Source organism: Schistocerca gregaria, chromosome 11 (assembly GCF_023897955.1).
Source record: "Schistocerca gregaria isolate iqSchGreg1 chromosome 11, iqSchGreg1.2, whole genome shotgun sequence".
Lineage (NCBI taxonomy): Eukaryota > Metazoa > Arthropoda > Insecta > Orthoptera > Acrididae > Schistocerca > Schistocerca gregaria.
In genome coordinates, this window is record NC_064930.1 from 68,721,867 (window position 1) to 68,735,055 (window position 13,189).

At 45.3% G+C, this 13,189-nt stretch overlaps 1 protein-coding gene across 1 annotated transcript in view; it reads right to left on the bottom strand.

The window, feature by feature from the left end:
• The window catches only part of LOC126295210 (plexin domain-containing protein 1), a 1,111,099-nt gene that overhangs the window by 87,481 nt on the left and 1,010,429 nt on the right, over positions 1-13,189 (bottom strand). The window contains exon 2 of the mRNA XM_049987546.1: positions 8,211-8,471. Within this exon, the coding sequence (XP_049843503.1) occupies positions 8,211-8,471 (261 nt within the window). The remainder of the gene's footprint in view (positions 1-8,210; positions 8,472-13,189) is intronic.

A 13,189-nucleotide genomic window follows, 5' to 3' on the forward strand; every position in this document is an offset into this window, starting at 1 on the left:
CACTTCTTTCTGTGGTTCTCCATCGTAATATCTCTTAGGCCTCTTGCAAGATCCCCTCACTTCCAGACTGATACTGCTATTACTCAGCTTAGTCGCGAGTCCGTAGAGGGTGATATATGTGACGTACTGTATGGCTGGTCAGTTTTTCCACCCGGAATTTGCGAGTGTAAGTCGGACCTTCCTTCCTCGATCCGCCTTGGTGGGTCGTGTCGTCGTATTTCCTCCTACCTGTTGTGGTAGATTCTTTTGTGTGTGTATTTTTTGTTTGTCTGTTGTCGATGTATTATGCTCGCAGTAAAAGGTCGTAACAACGTGATAAAATTGTCTCTGATAGTGCTGTTAAAAGAATTACTGTTTGTTACGCGTATGATGAGTCTTGCGAAGAGACGGCTGGATATTTTTAGCAACTATTCATACATGAGATTGCAGGTTCGAGAGCTGTTGTCCACGTCTGTTCCCGCACACGTCGCATTCAATCTGAAACAATTCTGCTATGTTAGTACTTCCAAAAATATTAATAACGGTCGTGACGCTCACCTTTGTTCTCATGAAACAATAACGGTTTATTGTGTCTCTTGTACAATTCACCACATAACATCAAAAGAAGCGAACAGAGAATTCTAGTTAGCCTTCGCTACGAGTAAACCACCGAGTAATATTCAGAGTCAACGATATAATTCTCATAGAGTCTCTCAGACAACGTCTTCGCCACTTAGCTTTCTCACGGCACAGCGGACACACCAGGAACCGCGGTGTTGGCCGTCGAATGGCGCTAGCTGCGCAGCATTTGTGCACCGCCGCCGTCAGTGTCAGCCAGTTTGCCGTGGCATACGGAGCTCCGTCGCAGTCTTTAACACTGGTAGCATGCCGCGACAGCGTGGACGTGAACCGTATGTGCAGTTGACGCACTTTGAGCGAGGGCGTATAGTGGGCATGCGGGAGGCCGGGTGGACGTACCGCCGAATTGCTCAACACGTGGGGCGTGAGGTCTCCACAGTACATCGATGTTGTCGTCAGTGGTCGGCGGAAGGTGCACGTGCCCGTCGACCTGGGACCGGACCGCAGCGACGCACGGATGCACGCCAAGACCGTAGGATCCTACGCATTGCCGTAGGGGACCGCACCGCCACTTCCCAGCAAATTAGGGACACTGTTGCTCCTGGGGTATCGGCGAGGACCATTCGCAACCGTCTCCATGAAGCTGGGCTACGGTCCCGCACACCGTTAGGCCGTCTTCCGCTCACGCCACAACATCGTGCAGCCCGCCTCCAGTGGTGTCGAGACAGGCGTGAATGGAGGGACGAATGGAGACGTGTCGTCTTCAGCGACGAGAGTCGCTTCTGCCTTGGTGCCAATGATGGTCGTATGCGTGTTTGGCGCCGTGCAGGTGAGCGCCACAATCAGGACTGCATACGACCGAGGCACACAGGGCCAACACCCGGCATCATGGTGTGGGGAGTGATCTCCTACACTGGCCGTACACCTTTGGCGATCGTCGAGGGGACACTGAATAGTGCACGGTACATCCAAACCGTCATCGAACCCATCGTTCTACCATTCCTAGACCGGCAAGGGAACTTGCTGTTCCAACAGGACAATGCACGTCCGCATGTATCCCGTGCCACCCAACGTGCTCTAGAAGGTGTAAGTCAACTACCCTGGCCAGCAAGATCTCCGGATCTGTCCCCCATTGAGCATGTTTGGGTCTGGATGAAGCGTCGTCTCACGCGGTCTGCACGTCCAGCACGAACGCTGGTCCAACTGAGGCGCCAGGTGGAAATGGCATGGCAAGCCGTTCCACAGGACTACATCCAGCATCTCTACGATCGTCTCCATGGGAGAATAGCAGCCTGCATTGCTGCGAAAGGTGGATATGCACTGTACTAGTGCCGACATTGTGCATGCTCTGTTGCCTGTGTCTATGTGCCTGTGGTTCTGTCAGTGTGATCATGTGATGTATCTGACCCCAGGAATGTGTCAATAAAGTTTCCCCTTCCTGGGACAATGAATTCACGGTGTTCTTATTTCAATTTCCAGGAGTGTATTAAGTATAAACAAACAAAATCGGTGACTTTGGCGCCAAGATGGCGGTACTTCCCGTCACGTATATTTCCCGAGCTGACGCTTGTTGCTATTGTCCAGCGCCGACCCCCACCCCACTACGCGCGACATACGGTCGCTTCTAGAGATGGCAAAACCGTTCATGCTTGGGAACTAGTTCACTGGTGATAGCTCTGTTTTGGGAACCGTTCTTTTTTACTCGTTCACCGTTCATTGTGCCAGGTATTTGGTTTTTATGAAAAATTTAACATTAGTAGCATAGGTGAGTGAAGATGGAAGGCGCCAATAGGGGGCACTTGCCCCCCTTGGAGTACAGAGTTTTTATTCATAACAGAATTCTCGTTGTTGTTGTGGTTGTTGTTGTTGTGGTCTTCAGTCTGGAGACTGGTTTGATGCAGCTCTCCATGTTAGTCTATCCTGTGCAATCTTCTTCATCTCCCAGTACCTACTGGAACCTACATCCTTCTGGATCTGCTTAGTGCACTCATCTCTTTGTCTCCCTCTACGGTTTTTACCCTCCACGCTGCCCTCCAATGCAATTCTCTGAAACTCGTAATTTTCGTGATTCTGCAAAACATCTCGTTTAGCCAAGTGTAGCGTTACGTGGCTGATCGCAGTGAAATAATATAAGGTGGCGCTCGAAAACCCGGCCCCGAGTTACAGACTGCTCGCCAATTACGCACGATTCGTTGACCGCTACGAGCAGAATAGATAAAGATGTAATAATTAGGCCGGCCGCGGTGGTCTAGCGGTTCTGGCGCTGCAGTCCGGAACCGCGCGACTGCTACGGTCGCAGGTTCGAATCCTGCCTCGGGCATGGGTGTGTGTGATGTCCTTAGGTTAGTTGGGTTTAAGTAGTTCTAAGTTCTAGGGGACTTATGACCTCAGATGTTGAGTCCCATAGTGCTCAGAGCTTTTTTTTGTAATAATTAGGCAGTGAAGAAATAACAAGTAAGTTAATGTAGACAACTTGGAAACAATAGATGCCGATTGGTGGACGACAAGGACCAGTCTAGTACTCGAGACCAAAAGCAACCACATACAAAGTTCACAGTGTTTTTTCAGCTCCTCCGAATCTTTAAAATTTCCGAAAAGAAACACTTATCGAGCCAAGGTAACAAGGCACCACGAGGAAAACAAATCTAACTTTTTCATCTAATACTTTTCGAAAAATGGGATGATGAGTCTTTGATATCGGCCTGATCGCCTTCTCACAGCACAGGCGCCAGAATTTGGCGAGCAGTACTGCCACAGCAAAAGCCGCCCTCAACATTGAATGTACACGCATCAAAAAAGTTTTTCATCACTACGGTTCCCAGAACTTATTAAGACAGATGTTGACTGTGGATGTTGTATCACACTGCCCCTTTGACTGTCACTAAACCCGCCCAAAGATGTAAACAACCATGCGTGAGCAGCGGCTATTCGACGCAGGAGGTCCGACAGCTGATCAGTTCCAGTCATTCCACCAGGAAGTACACGGCTCGTGTTGTCTGTAGTTCAACCGTGCCTAGACGGTGAACACCGTGGTTCGATCGCATCTGCATTGTTACTCTGTGCCAGGAAGGGTTCTCAACAAGGGAAGTGTCCAGGCGTCTCGGGGTGAACCAAAGCGATGTTTCTTGGTCATGGAGGAGATACAGAGACAGGAACTGTCGATGACATGGCTCGCTCAGGTCGCCCAAGGGCTACTACTGCAGTGGATGGCCTCTACCTACGAAGGAACCCTGACAGCTACGCCGCCATGTTGAATAACGATTTTCGCCCATCCTCAGGACGTCGTGTTACGACTCAAACTGTGCGCAATAGGCTGCATGATGCGCAACTTCACTTCCGACGTCCATGGCGAGGTCCATCTCTCCAATCACGACACCGTACAGCGCGGTACAGATGTGCTCAACAACATGCCGAGTGGATCGCTCATGATTGGCATGACGTTCTCTTCAACGGTGAGTGTCGCATATGCCTGCAACCGGACAATCGTCGGAGAGTTGTTTGGAGGCAACCCGGTCAGGCTGAACGCCTTAGAGACACTGTCCAGCGAGTGCAGCAAGGTGGAGGTTCCCTGCTGTTTTGGGGAGGCATTATGTGGGGCGGATGTATGCCGCTTGGTGGTCATGGAAGGCGCTGTAACGGCTGTACGATACGTGAATGCCGTCCTCCGATCAATATGAAACCATATTGGCAGCATACTGGCGAGGCATTCGTCTTCATGGTCGACAATTCGCGCCCCCATATTGCACGTCTTGCGAATGACTGCCTTCAGGATAAGGAAATCGCTCGACTACAGTGGCCAGCATGTTCTACATCTACATGATTACTCTGCAATTCACATGTAAGTGCTTGGCAGAGGGTTCATCGAACCACAATCATACTATGTCTCTACAATTCCACTCCCGAACAGCGCGCGGGAAAAACGAACACTTAAACCTTTCTGTTCGAGCTCTGATTTCTCTTATTTTATTTTGATGATCATTCCTACCTATGTAGGTTGGGCTCAACAAAATATTTTCGCATTCGGAAGAGAAAGCTGTTGACTGAAATTTCGTAAATAGATCTCGCCCCGACAAAAAACGTCTTTGCTGTAATGACTTCCATCCCAACTCGTGTATCATATCTGCCACACTCTCTCCCCTATTACGTGATAATACAAAACGAGCTGCCATTTTTTGCACCCCGATGTCCTCCGTCAATCCCACCTGGTAAGGATCCCACACCGCGCAGCAATATTCTAACAGAGGACGAACGAGTGTAGTGTAAGCTGTCTCTTTAGTGGACTTGCTGCATCTTCTGAGTGTCCTGCCAATGAAACAACCTTTGGCTCGCCTTCCCCACAATATTATCTATGTGGTCTTTCCAACTGAAGTTTTTCCCCAGACATGAACTCTATCGAACCTGCCTGGGGTAGATTGAAAAGGGCTGTTTACGGACGACGTGACCCACCAACCACTCTGAGGGCTCTACGCCGAATCGCCGTTGAGGAGGGGGTCAATCTGGACCAACAGTGCCTTGATGAACTTGTGGATAGTATGCCACGACGAATACAGGCACGCATCAATGCAAGATGACGTGCTACTGGGTATTTGAGGTACCGGTGTGTACAGCAATCTGGACCACCACCTCTGAAGGTCTCGCTGTATGTTGGTACACCATGCAATGTGTGGTCTTCATGTTGATGTTGTTGTTGTTGTTGTTGTTGTTGTTGCCTTCAGTCCAGAGACTGGTTTGATGCAGCTCTCCGTGCTACTCTATCCTGTGCAAGCTTCTTCATCTCCCAGTACCTACTGCAACCTACATCCACCTGAATCTGCTTACTGTATTCATCTCTTGGTCTCCCTCTTCGATTTTTGCCCTTCACACTGAACTCCAATACTAAATTGGTGATCCCTTGATGCCTCGGAACATGTCCTACCAACCGATCCCTTCTTCTGGTCAAGTTGTGCCACAGACTTCTCTTCTCCCCAACCCTGTTCAACACTTCCTCATTAGTTATGTGATCTACCTATCTAATCTTCAGCATTCTTCTGTAGTACCACATTTCGAAAGCTTCTATTCTCTTCTTGTCCAAACCATTTATCATCCACGTTTCACTTCCATACATGGCTACACTCCATACAAATACTTTCAGAAATGACTTCCTGACACTTAAATCTATACTCGATGTTAACAAATTTCTCTTCTTCAGAAACGCTTTCCATGCCATTGCCAGTCTACATTTTATATCCTCTCTACTTCGACCATCATCAGTTATTTTGCTCCCCAAATAGCAAAACTCCTTTACTACTTTAACCGCCTCATTTCCTAATCTAATTCGCTCAGCATCACCCGCCTTCATTCGACTACATTCCATTTTCCTCGTTTTGCTTTTGTTGATGTTCATCTTATATCCTCCTTTCAAGACACTGTCCATTCCGTTCAACTGCTCTTCCAAGTCCTTTGCCGTCTCTGAGAGAATTACAATGTCTTCGGCGAACCTCAAAGTTTTTACTTCGTCTCCATGAATTTTAATACCTACTCCGAATTTTTCTTTTGTTTCCTTTACTGCTTGCTCAATATACAGATTGAATAATATCGCGGAGAGGCTACAACCCTGTCTCACTCCCTTCCCAACCACTGCTTCCCTTTCATGTCCCTCGACTTTTAGAACTGCCGTCTGGTTTCTGTACAAATTGTAAATAGCCTTTCGCTCCCTGTATTTTACCCCTGCCACCTTTAGAATTTGAAACAGTATTCCAGTCAACATTGTCAAAAGCTTTCTCCAAGTCTACAAATGCTAGGAACGTAGGTTTGCCTTTCCTTAATCTTTCCTCTAAGGTAAGTCATAAGGTCAGTATTGCCTCACGTGTTCCAGTATTTCTACGGAATCCAGACTGATCTTCCCCGAGGTCGGCTTCTATTAGTTTTTCCATTGGTCTGTAAAGAATTCGTGTTAGTATTTTGCAGCTGTGACTTATTGAACTGATAGTTCGGTAATTTTCACATCTGTCAACACCTGCTTTCTTTGGGATTGTAATTATTATATTCTTCTTGAAGTCTGAGGGTATTTGGCCTGTCTCATACATCTTGCTCACCAGATGGTAGAGTTTTGTGAGGACTCGCTCTCCCAAGGCTGTCAGTAGTTCTAATGGAATGTTGTCTACTCCTTGGGCCTTGTTTCGTCTAAGGTCTTTCAGTGCTCTGTCAAACTGTTCACGCAATATCTTATCTCCCATTTCATCTTCATCTACATCCTCTTCCATTTCCATAATATTGTCCTGAAGTACATCGCCCTTGTATAGACCCTCTATATACACCTTCCACCTTTCTGCTTTCCCTTCTTTGCTTAGAACTGGGTCTCCATCTGAGCTCTTGATATTCATACAAGTGGTCCTCTTTTCTCCAAAGGTCTCTTTAATTTTCCTGTAGGCAGTATCTATCTTACCTCTAGCGAGATAAGCCTCTATATCCTTACATTTGTCCTCTAGCCATCCCTGCTTAGCCATTTTGCATTTCCTGTCGATCTCATTTTTGAGACGTTTGTATTCCTTTTTGCCTGCTTCATTTACTGCATTTTTATATTTTCTCCTTTCATCAATTACATTCAATATTTCTTCTGTTACCCAAGGATTTCTAGCAGGCCTCGTCTTTTTACGTACTTGATCCTCTGCTGCCTTCACTACTTCATCCCTCAGAGCTACCCATTCTTCTTATACTGTATTTGTTTCCCCCATTCCTGACAATTGTTCCCTTATGCTCTCCCTGAAACTCTGTACAACCTCTGGTTCTTTCAATTGTCCAGATCCCATCTCCTTAAATTCCCACCTTTTTGCAGTTTCTTCATTTTTAATCTACAGTTCATAACCAACAGATTGTGGTCAGAGTCCACATCTGCCCCTGGAAATGTCTTACAATTTAAAACCTTGACCCTAAATTTCTGTCTTACCATTACATAATCTGATACCTTGTAGTATCTCCAGGGTTCTTCCATGTATACAACCTTCTTTCGTGATTCTTAAACCAATTGTTAGCTATGACTAAGTTGTGCTCTGTGCAAAATTCTACAAGACGGCTTCCTCTCATTTCTTAGCCCCAATCCATATCCACCTACTACCTTTCCTTCTCTCCTTTTTCCTACACTCTAATTCCAGTCACCCATGACTATTAAATTTTCATCTCTCTTCACTATCTGAATAATTTCTTATATTTCATCATACATTTCTTCAATTTCTTCGTCATCTGCAGAGCTAGTTGGTATATGAACTTGCACTACTGTAGCAGGTGTGGGCTTCGTGTCTATCTTGGCCACAATAATGCGTTCACTATGCTGTTTGTAGTAGCTTACCCGCACTCCTATTTTTTTTATTCATTATTAAACCTACTCCTGCATTACCCCTATTTGATTTTCTATTTATAACCCTGTAGTCACCTGACCAGAAGTCTTGTTCCTCCTGCCACCGAACTTCACTAATTCCCACTATATCTAACTTTAACCTATCCATTTCCCTTTTTAAATTTTCTAATCTACCTGCCCGTGAGCAATAAAAAGGGCGCAAAGGATGTTTACGTTTATCTCTATTGCAGTTTTCTGTACATGCTCCGTTAAGTCTCGGAACCGAGGTGATGCAAATCTCTGGGTGGAGCAGTAGCAGGTAGGAAGAGGGGCAGCCCACCTGGCGCTGAGGCTGCCGTGGTCTTGTAGCGGCCGGCCTCGCCCTCGGCGCCGGACAGCGGGTTCTCGTAGCGCGGGCCGCCACTGTCGCCCACGCTGCCGCCCCCGCCGCCCCCGCTGCTGCTCAGCTCGGCGCTGGCCGACTCCTCCCCCGCCAGGTAGCGCCTCGTTCGCGCCCTGGCCGGCGACAGCGGCACCAGCTCCACGAAGACGCCGGCGGCGGCGGCGGCAGACGGACCCGGCACCGAGTACACCAGCGCATCTGCAACATCACCAGGAAGGCCACACGTAAACAACTAGCGCGCGAAAAAACATTGAATGGTCTGTATGGAACACCCCCCCTGCTTCCCGGGATTTGAGAAAATAACAAGTTAAAAATGACCGTGAATTATGAATATTTGACCCGTGTCGGGATGAAGTTCAAATGGCTCTGAGCACTATGGGACTCAACATCTGAGATCAATCCCCTAGAACTTACAACTACTTAAACCTAACTAACCTAAGGACATCACACACATCCACGCCCGAGACAGGATTCGAACCTCTGACCGTAGCGGTCGCGCGGTTCCGGACTGTAGCGCCTAGAACCGCACGGCCACATCGGCCGGCTCGGGATGAGGCATCCGAATCCGAAGTAAATTATGATTATTCCGCGGGAAACAGGAGGCGTTATAAATTGATCGTTATTGAATGAGTAATTTCATTCAACAACGATTGTTAAATGAAATAATGGAAATAATTTGCAAATAAATTTTGCCAGTGGAAATTTTGCCGAAGGAAATGATTAAGTTGTAAAAGCAATTTAAAAAATCGGTCGCCAGCTCAAATGATGAGCGACAGTACTGTTAAGTACGTGAATAATTGCGTCAGAAATGAAGTTTACCTGTTTGTAGCGCAGCAGTGGAACGGGAACTTTTACGTAATTGGTGCGTCAGGCTCAGTACTCCTAAAATAATGTCTTATCAATCTAACTACACTTAAAGAAAAAAAATTGTTCAAATGGCTCTGAGCACTATGGGACTCAAGTGCTGAGGTCATCAGTCCCCTAGAACTTAGAACTACTTAAACCTAACTAACCTAAGGACACCACACACGTCCATGCCCGAGGCAGGATTCGAACCTGCGACCGTAGAAGTCGCACGGTTCCGGACTGCGCGCCTAGAACCGCGAGACCACCGCGGCCGGCACACTTAAACACTAATGGTTAACTGTTGTAACATTACAGGACATATTGGGACATATTGAAGTATTCGATACTGTAGACTTTTTAGGGGATGTCGATACAGATATGCAAAATGTAAAGGGAAACTTTGGTGATGTTTAAATTTTGTACTGTGTCAATATTAGGACATTTTGCACAGAAAGAACAAAAATAGAATTAATGTAAATATATATTAGTGTTAGTAACCTATTTTCATTCAATTTTGTAATTATATTTCATTTTGTAAAAGAAAGACTCACTGTTTGCTGTAGCTCTGATTAATTGTATAAATCATCAGTTTTGAGCTAGATTATTTCGTATAATATGGACAAGATACTTTTAAAAACTCACCAGCTAAAGAGAAAGTCTGTAAATGAACGTTTAATGCACACTTCTGGAACTTTCTATGGAGAAATTCTATATTATGATCGCAAAAATACGAAAACTTGTGAAAACTGTTTCATAACCTAATTTCGAAAGACGATTTGTATCAAGAAATATTGCTAAAAAGATTTATTTACGTTTTGAAACACGATTTAAATCATTTTACATATAAATAGTTGTTCTAAATCACTCAAGAAATATCCAGAATCAAATGTCAAGATATTTCTGGAAACATCGGTACAAATCTGGTGAAGGTTATCCAGAAGCTGGTAGAAAAATGTTATACAATCTATTTGGAAATTATGCTTGTAAGAATTTATATGTACTGATCCTTTTACTTACTTTAATCTGTACTAAAATTCTGTAATGTCTAATTTAGTTTTAGGTCGTGAATTGCTATCGTATTGTAAACAAAACATTGTCAAAGACTCTCATTGTTTGGAAAGATATTAATACACCTAGGAGTTGTCAGTTGCCAGTTCGGATATGCAGTGCGGTTAGCTCTGAGAGTCAGTTGTTGAGTCTGTGAAGTCTGTCAGTTCTGTTTGTAAATAAACGTCTGTAATGAAGAATTACTTGTTGTCGTCAATATGAACTCAAGACCTTTTGCACGAAGCAAACACCTCCTAATGCAACGTTTTAATTTGGTGTTGAGGAGCTGAAATGTTTTACTGTCAATAAGTATTTCGATAATTATTTTCTTCATAATTTGTCAGCTAAGTGCAATGCTGACACCACATAATTATCTATCGATATTTCGAATAATGGACTGTCATACTCTTTTTAAAATTACGTACTTTGCACAGTTTAATCTACCGATAATGGAATATATTGCCAATAATTGATTAACTATGTTTTGAATGATGATAATTCATTAATTGGGTGATTGTCGGGTGGAATAAGCTTTATAGTTTCATGAAATATGCTTGAACTAACTTCAGCTGAATATGCATTGAAATAAATCTTAATAATCAATTACTTTTCACCGTCTATGCAAATAATTTGATAATATTTTCTCTTGATGATGGCGTGACACACTCGGTTCAATAAGGTAAGGATCGGAAGGTACCTACTTGGTGTTATTGTCGGGTGGAATGTAACTGCAACACTTCGATTATAAAGTGCTTGTTATTAATTGTTCAACTTCAGAGAAAAGCACAGCCACTGGCAAGCCTTCTACAATGTTATCCTACGAAAATAACGTAGGTCTTACTTCCCTCGTTGTCGCTGGATCGACGGAAGTCCGAGGCGGCGACACAATGTGGCAGCGGGCTTTTACTGTTGCGACTTGGGCCCACAGGGCGCTTCCCATTTAAGCCCTCGTTTCTTCACCACTGTGCCCATTAATCCACAATAACTTGCCCGGCCATGCTTCCATTACTTTCCCGTCGTACTTAGATCCACACACCGGCCATTAGACGTAACACAGCTAGGGCTAGCAGCACTCTACACTCTTAGTCCGAGCACGGCGTCACTGCTCCCGCACCCAGCGGGGCACAACAAAACTCTCTCTTGACTTCAACGTTAACTATATATGCCCTGACTTGCCAGTGTTGAATGTTACATAATATAAACATGGTAGCCGGCCGGAGTGGCCGTGCGGTTCTAGGCGCTACAGTCTGGTACCAAGCGACCGCTACGGTCGCAGGTTCGAATCCTGCCTCGGGCATGGATGTGTGTGATGTCCTTAGGTTAGTCAGGTTTAAGTAGTTACTAAGTTCTAGGGGACTGATGACCTCAGATGTTAAGCCCCATAGTGCTCAGAGCCATTAAACAGGGTATTTACAATACATATTTACACTAGACAATACATCGTATATAGACAGTTTCATGTGTTAAGTAAGCGAAAAAATTCGTAGCAAGGACTGCGTTGTAGCGTCACATGTATACCTGACGTCTGGACACAGTACAGGAAACCTTTGCTTTGGAGAAACCTGTCTGCAACTGTACAGGCTAATGAGGATGTTCTGACCCCCACATTGTGACTAACTTTCCACTTAGATGAATGGTAGCAAAAGAGGAGCAGTCACTTTTCTCGCTGAAACTGTCATGAAAAATGCTTCGCGAATCAGTTATTCATAGCGTAGCTTTGAATTTTCCAGCCTAATACTGGTTACCATTTTCAGTTTCCCAGCAAGTGATCACTTAAAGCCTGTGCAGGAATGGCAACCCATTCTTCCTCGAGAGTGGAAACCAGACAAGGCAGTTACGTCGGGCGCTCGGAAATGAAGTCTACGTTCTGACTCTTTGCACACTCGTTCCACTGTGTTCAGACTAGGACTCGGAAAGGCCAGTCCATTTCAGGAATGTGACTGTCCACAAACCGTTGTCTTACAGTTACTATTTTATGACAGGGTGTACTGTCAAACTTTTGTAAAGTTCTACAGTGTGTTCAAATAGTCTCTCCACAGTGCCGTGTGATTGTTCGCCTGCCTGCGTTACTTACCTTCTACATCTACATCCATACTCCGCAAGCCACCTGACGGTGTGTGGCGGAGGGTACCCTGAGTACCTCTATCGGTTCTCCCTTTTATTCCAGTCTTGTATTGTTCGTGGAAAGAAGGATTGTCGGTGTGCTTCTGTGTGGGCTCTAATCTCTCTGATTATATCCACACGGTCTCTTCGCGAGATATACGTAGGAGGGAGCAATATACTGCTCGACTCTTCGGTGAAGGTATGTTCTCGAAACTTTAACAAAAGCCCGTACCGAGCTGCTGAGCGTCTCTCCTGCAGAGTCTTCCACTGGAGTTTATCCATCACCTCAGTAACGCTTTCGCGATTACTAAACGATCCTGTAACGAAGCGCGCTGCTCTCCGTTGGATCTTCTCTATCTCTTCTATCAACCCTATCTGGTGCGGATCCCACAGTGCTGAGCAGTATTCGAGCAGTGGGCGAACAAGCGTACTGTAACCTACTTCCTTTGTTGTCGGAAAAATATGGCACTCACAATCAGACGTCTAGAAATTGCAATCGAAACTCCTATTTTCACAGAATGAAGTTGTGAATAGGCAATGGATTTGCAGTACTCCACATACTGGAATTTTGCGAGTTCGTGTACCCGGATAAACTAAACCACGCCTCAAGTGGACTCTCCCAACATTCCACTGTTTCGCTTATCTCAGCCAGCATCAGTACTGTCTTTGGTGTGTGTCGTTACGTGTTGACGTGAGCGTTTAAGTTTAGTTCCTTTTTTCGTTTTTGTCACTGTTAAATGTTAACCATTGAAAAACGTATGTTTTTAGTCGAATAAGTGTTCAGAGCTGGCGAGTTCCAGTTCCTCAAACACTGAATTCAGTTTTCCCGGAGACAACACTCCCACATCACGATACTGTGCGAGATTTGATCGACAAATTTCGAAGTACGGGTGCAGTGACAGATGCACCGAGAAGTGGTC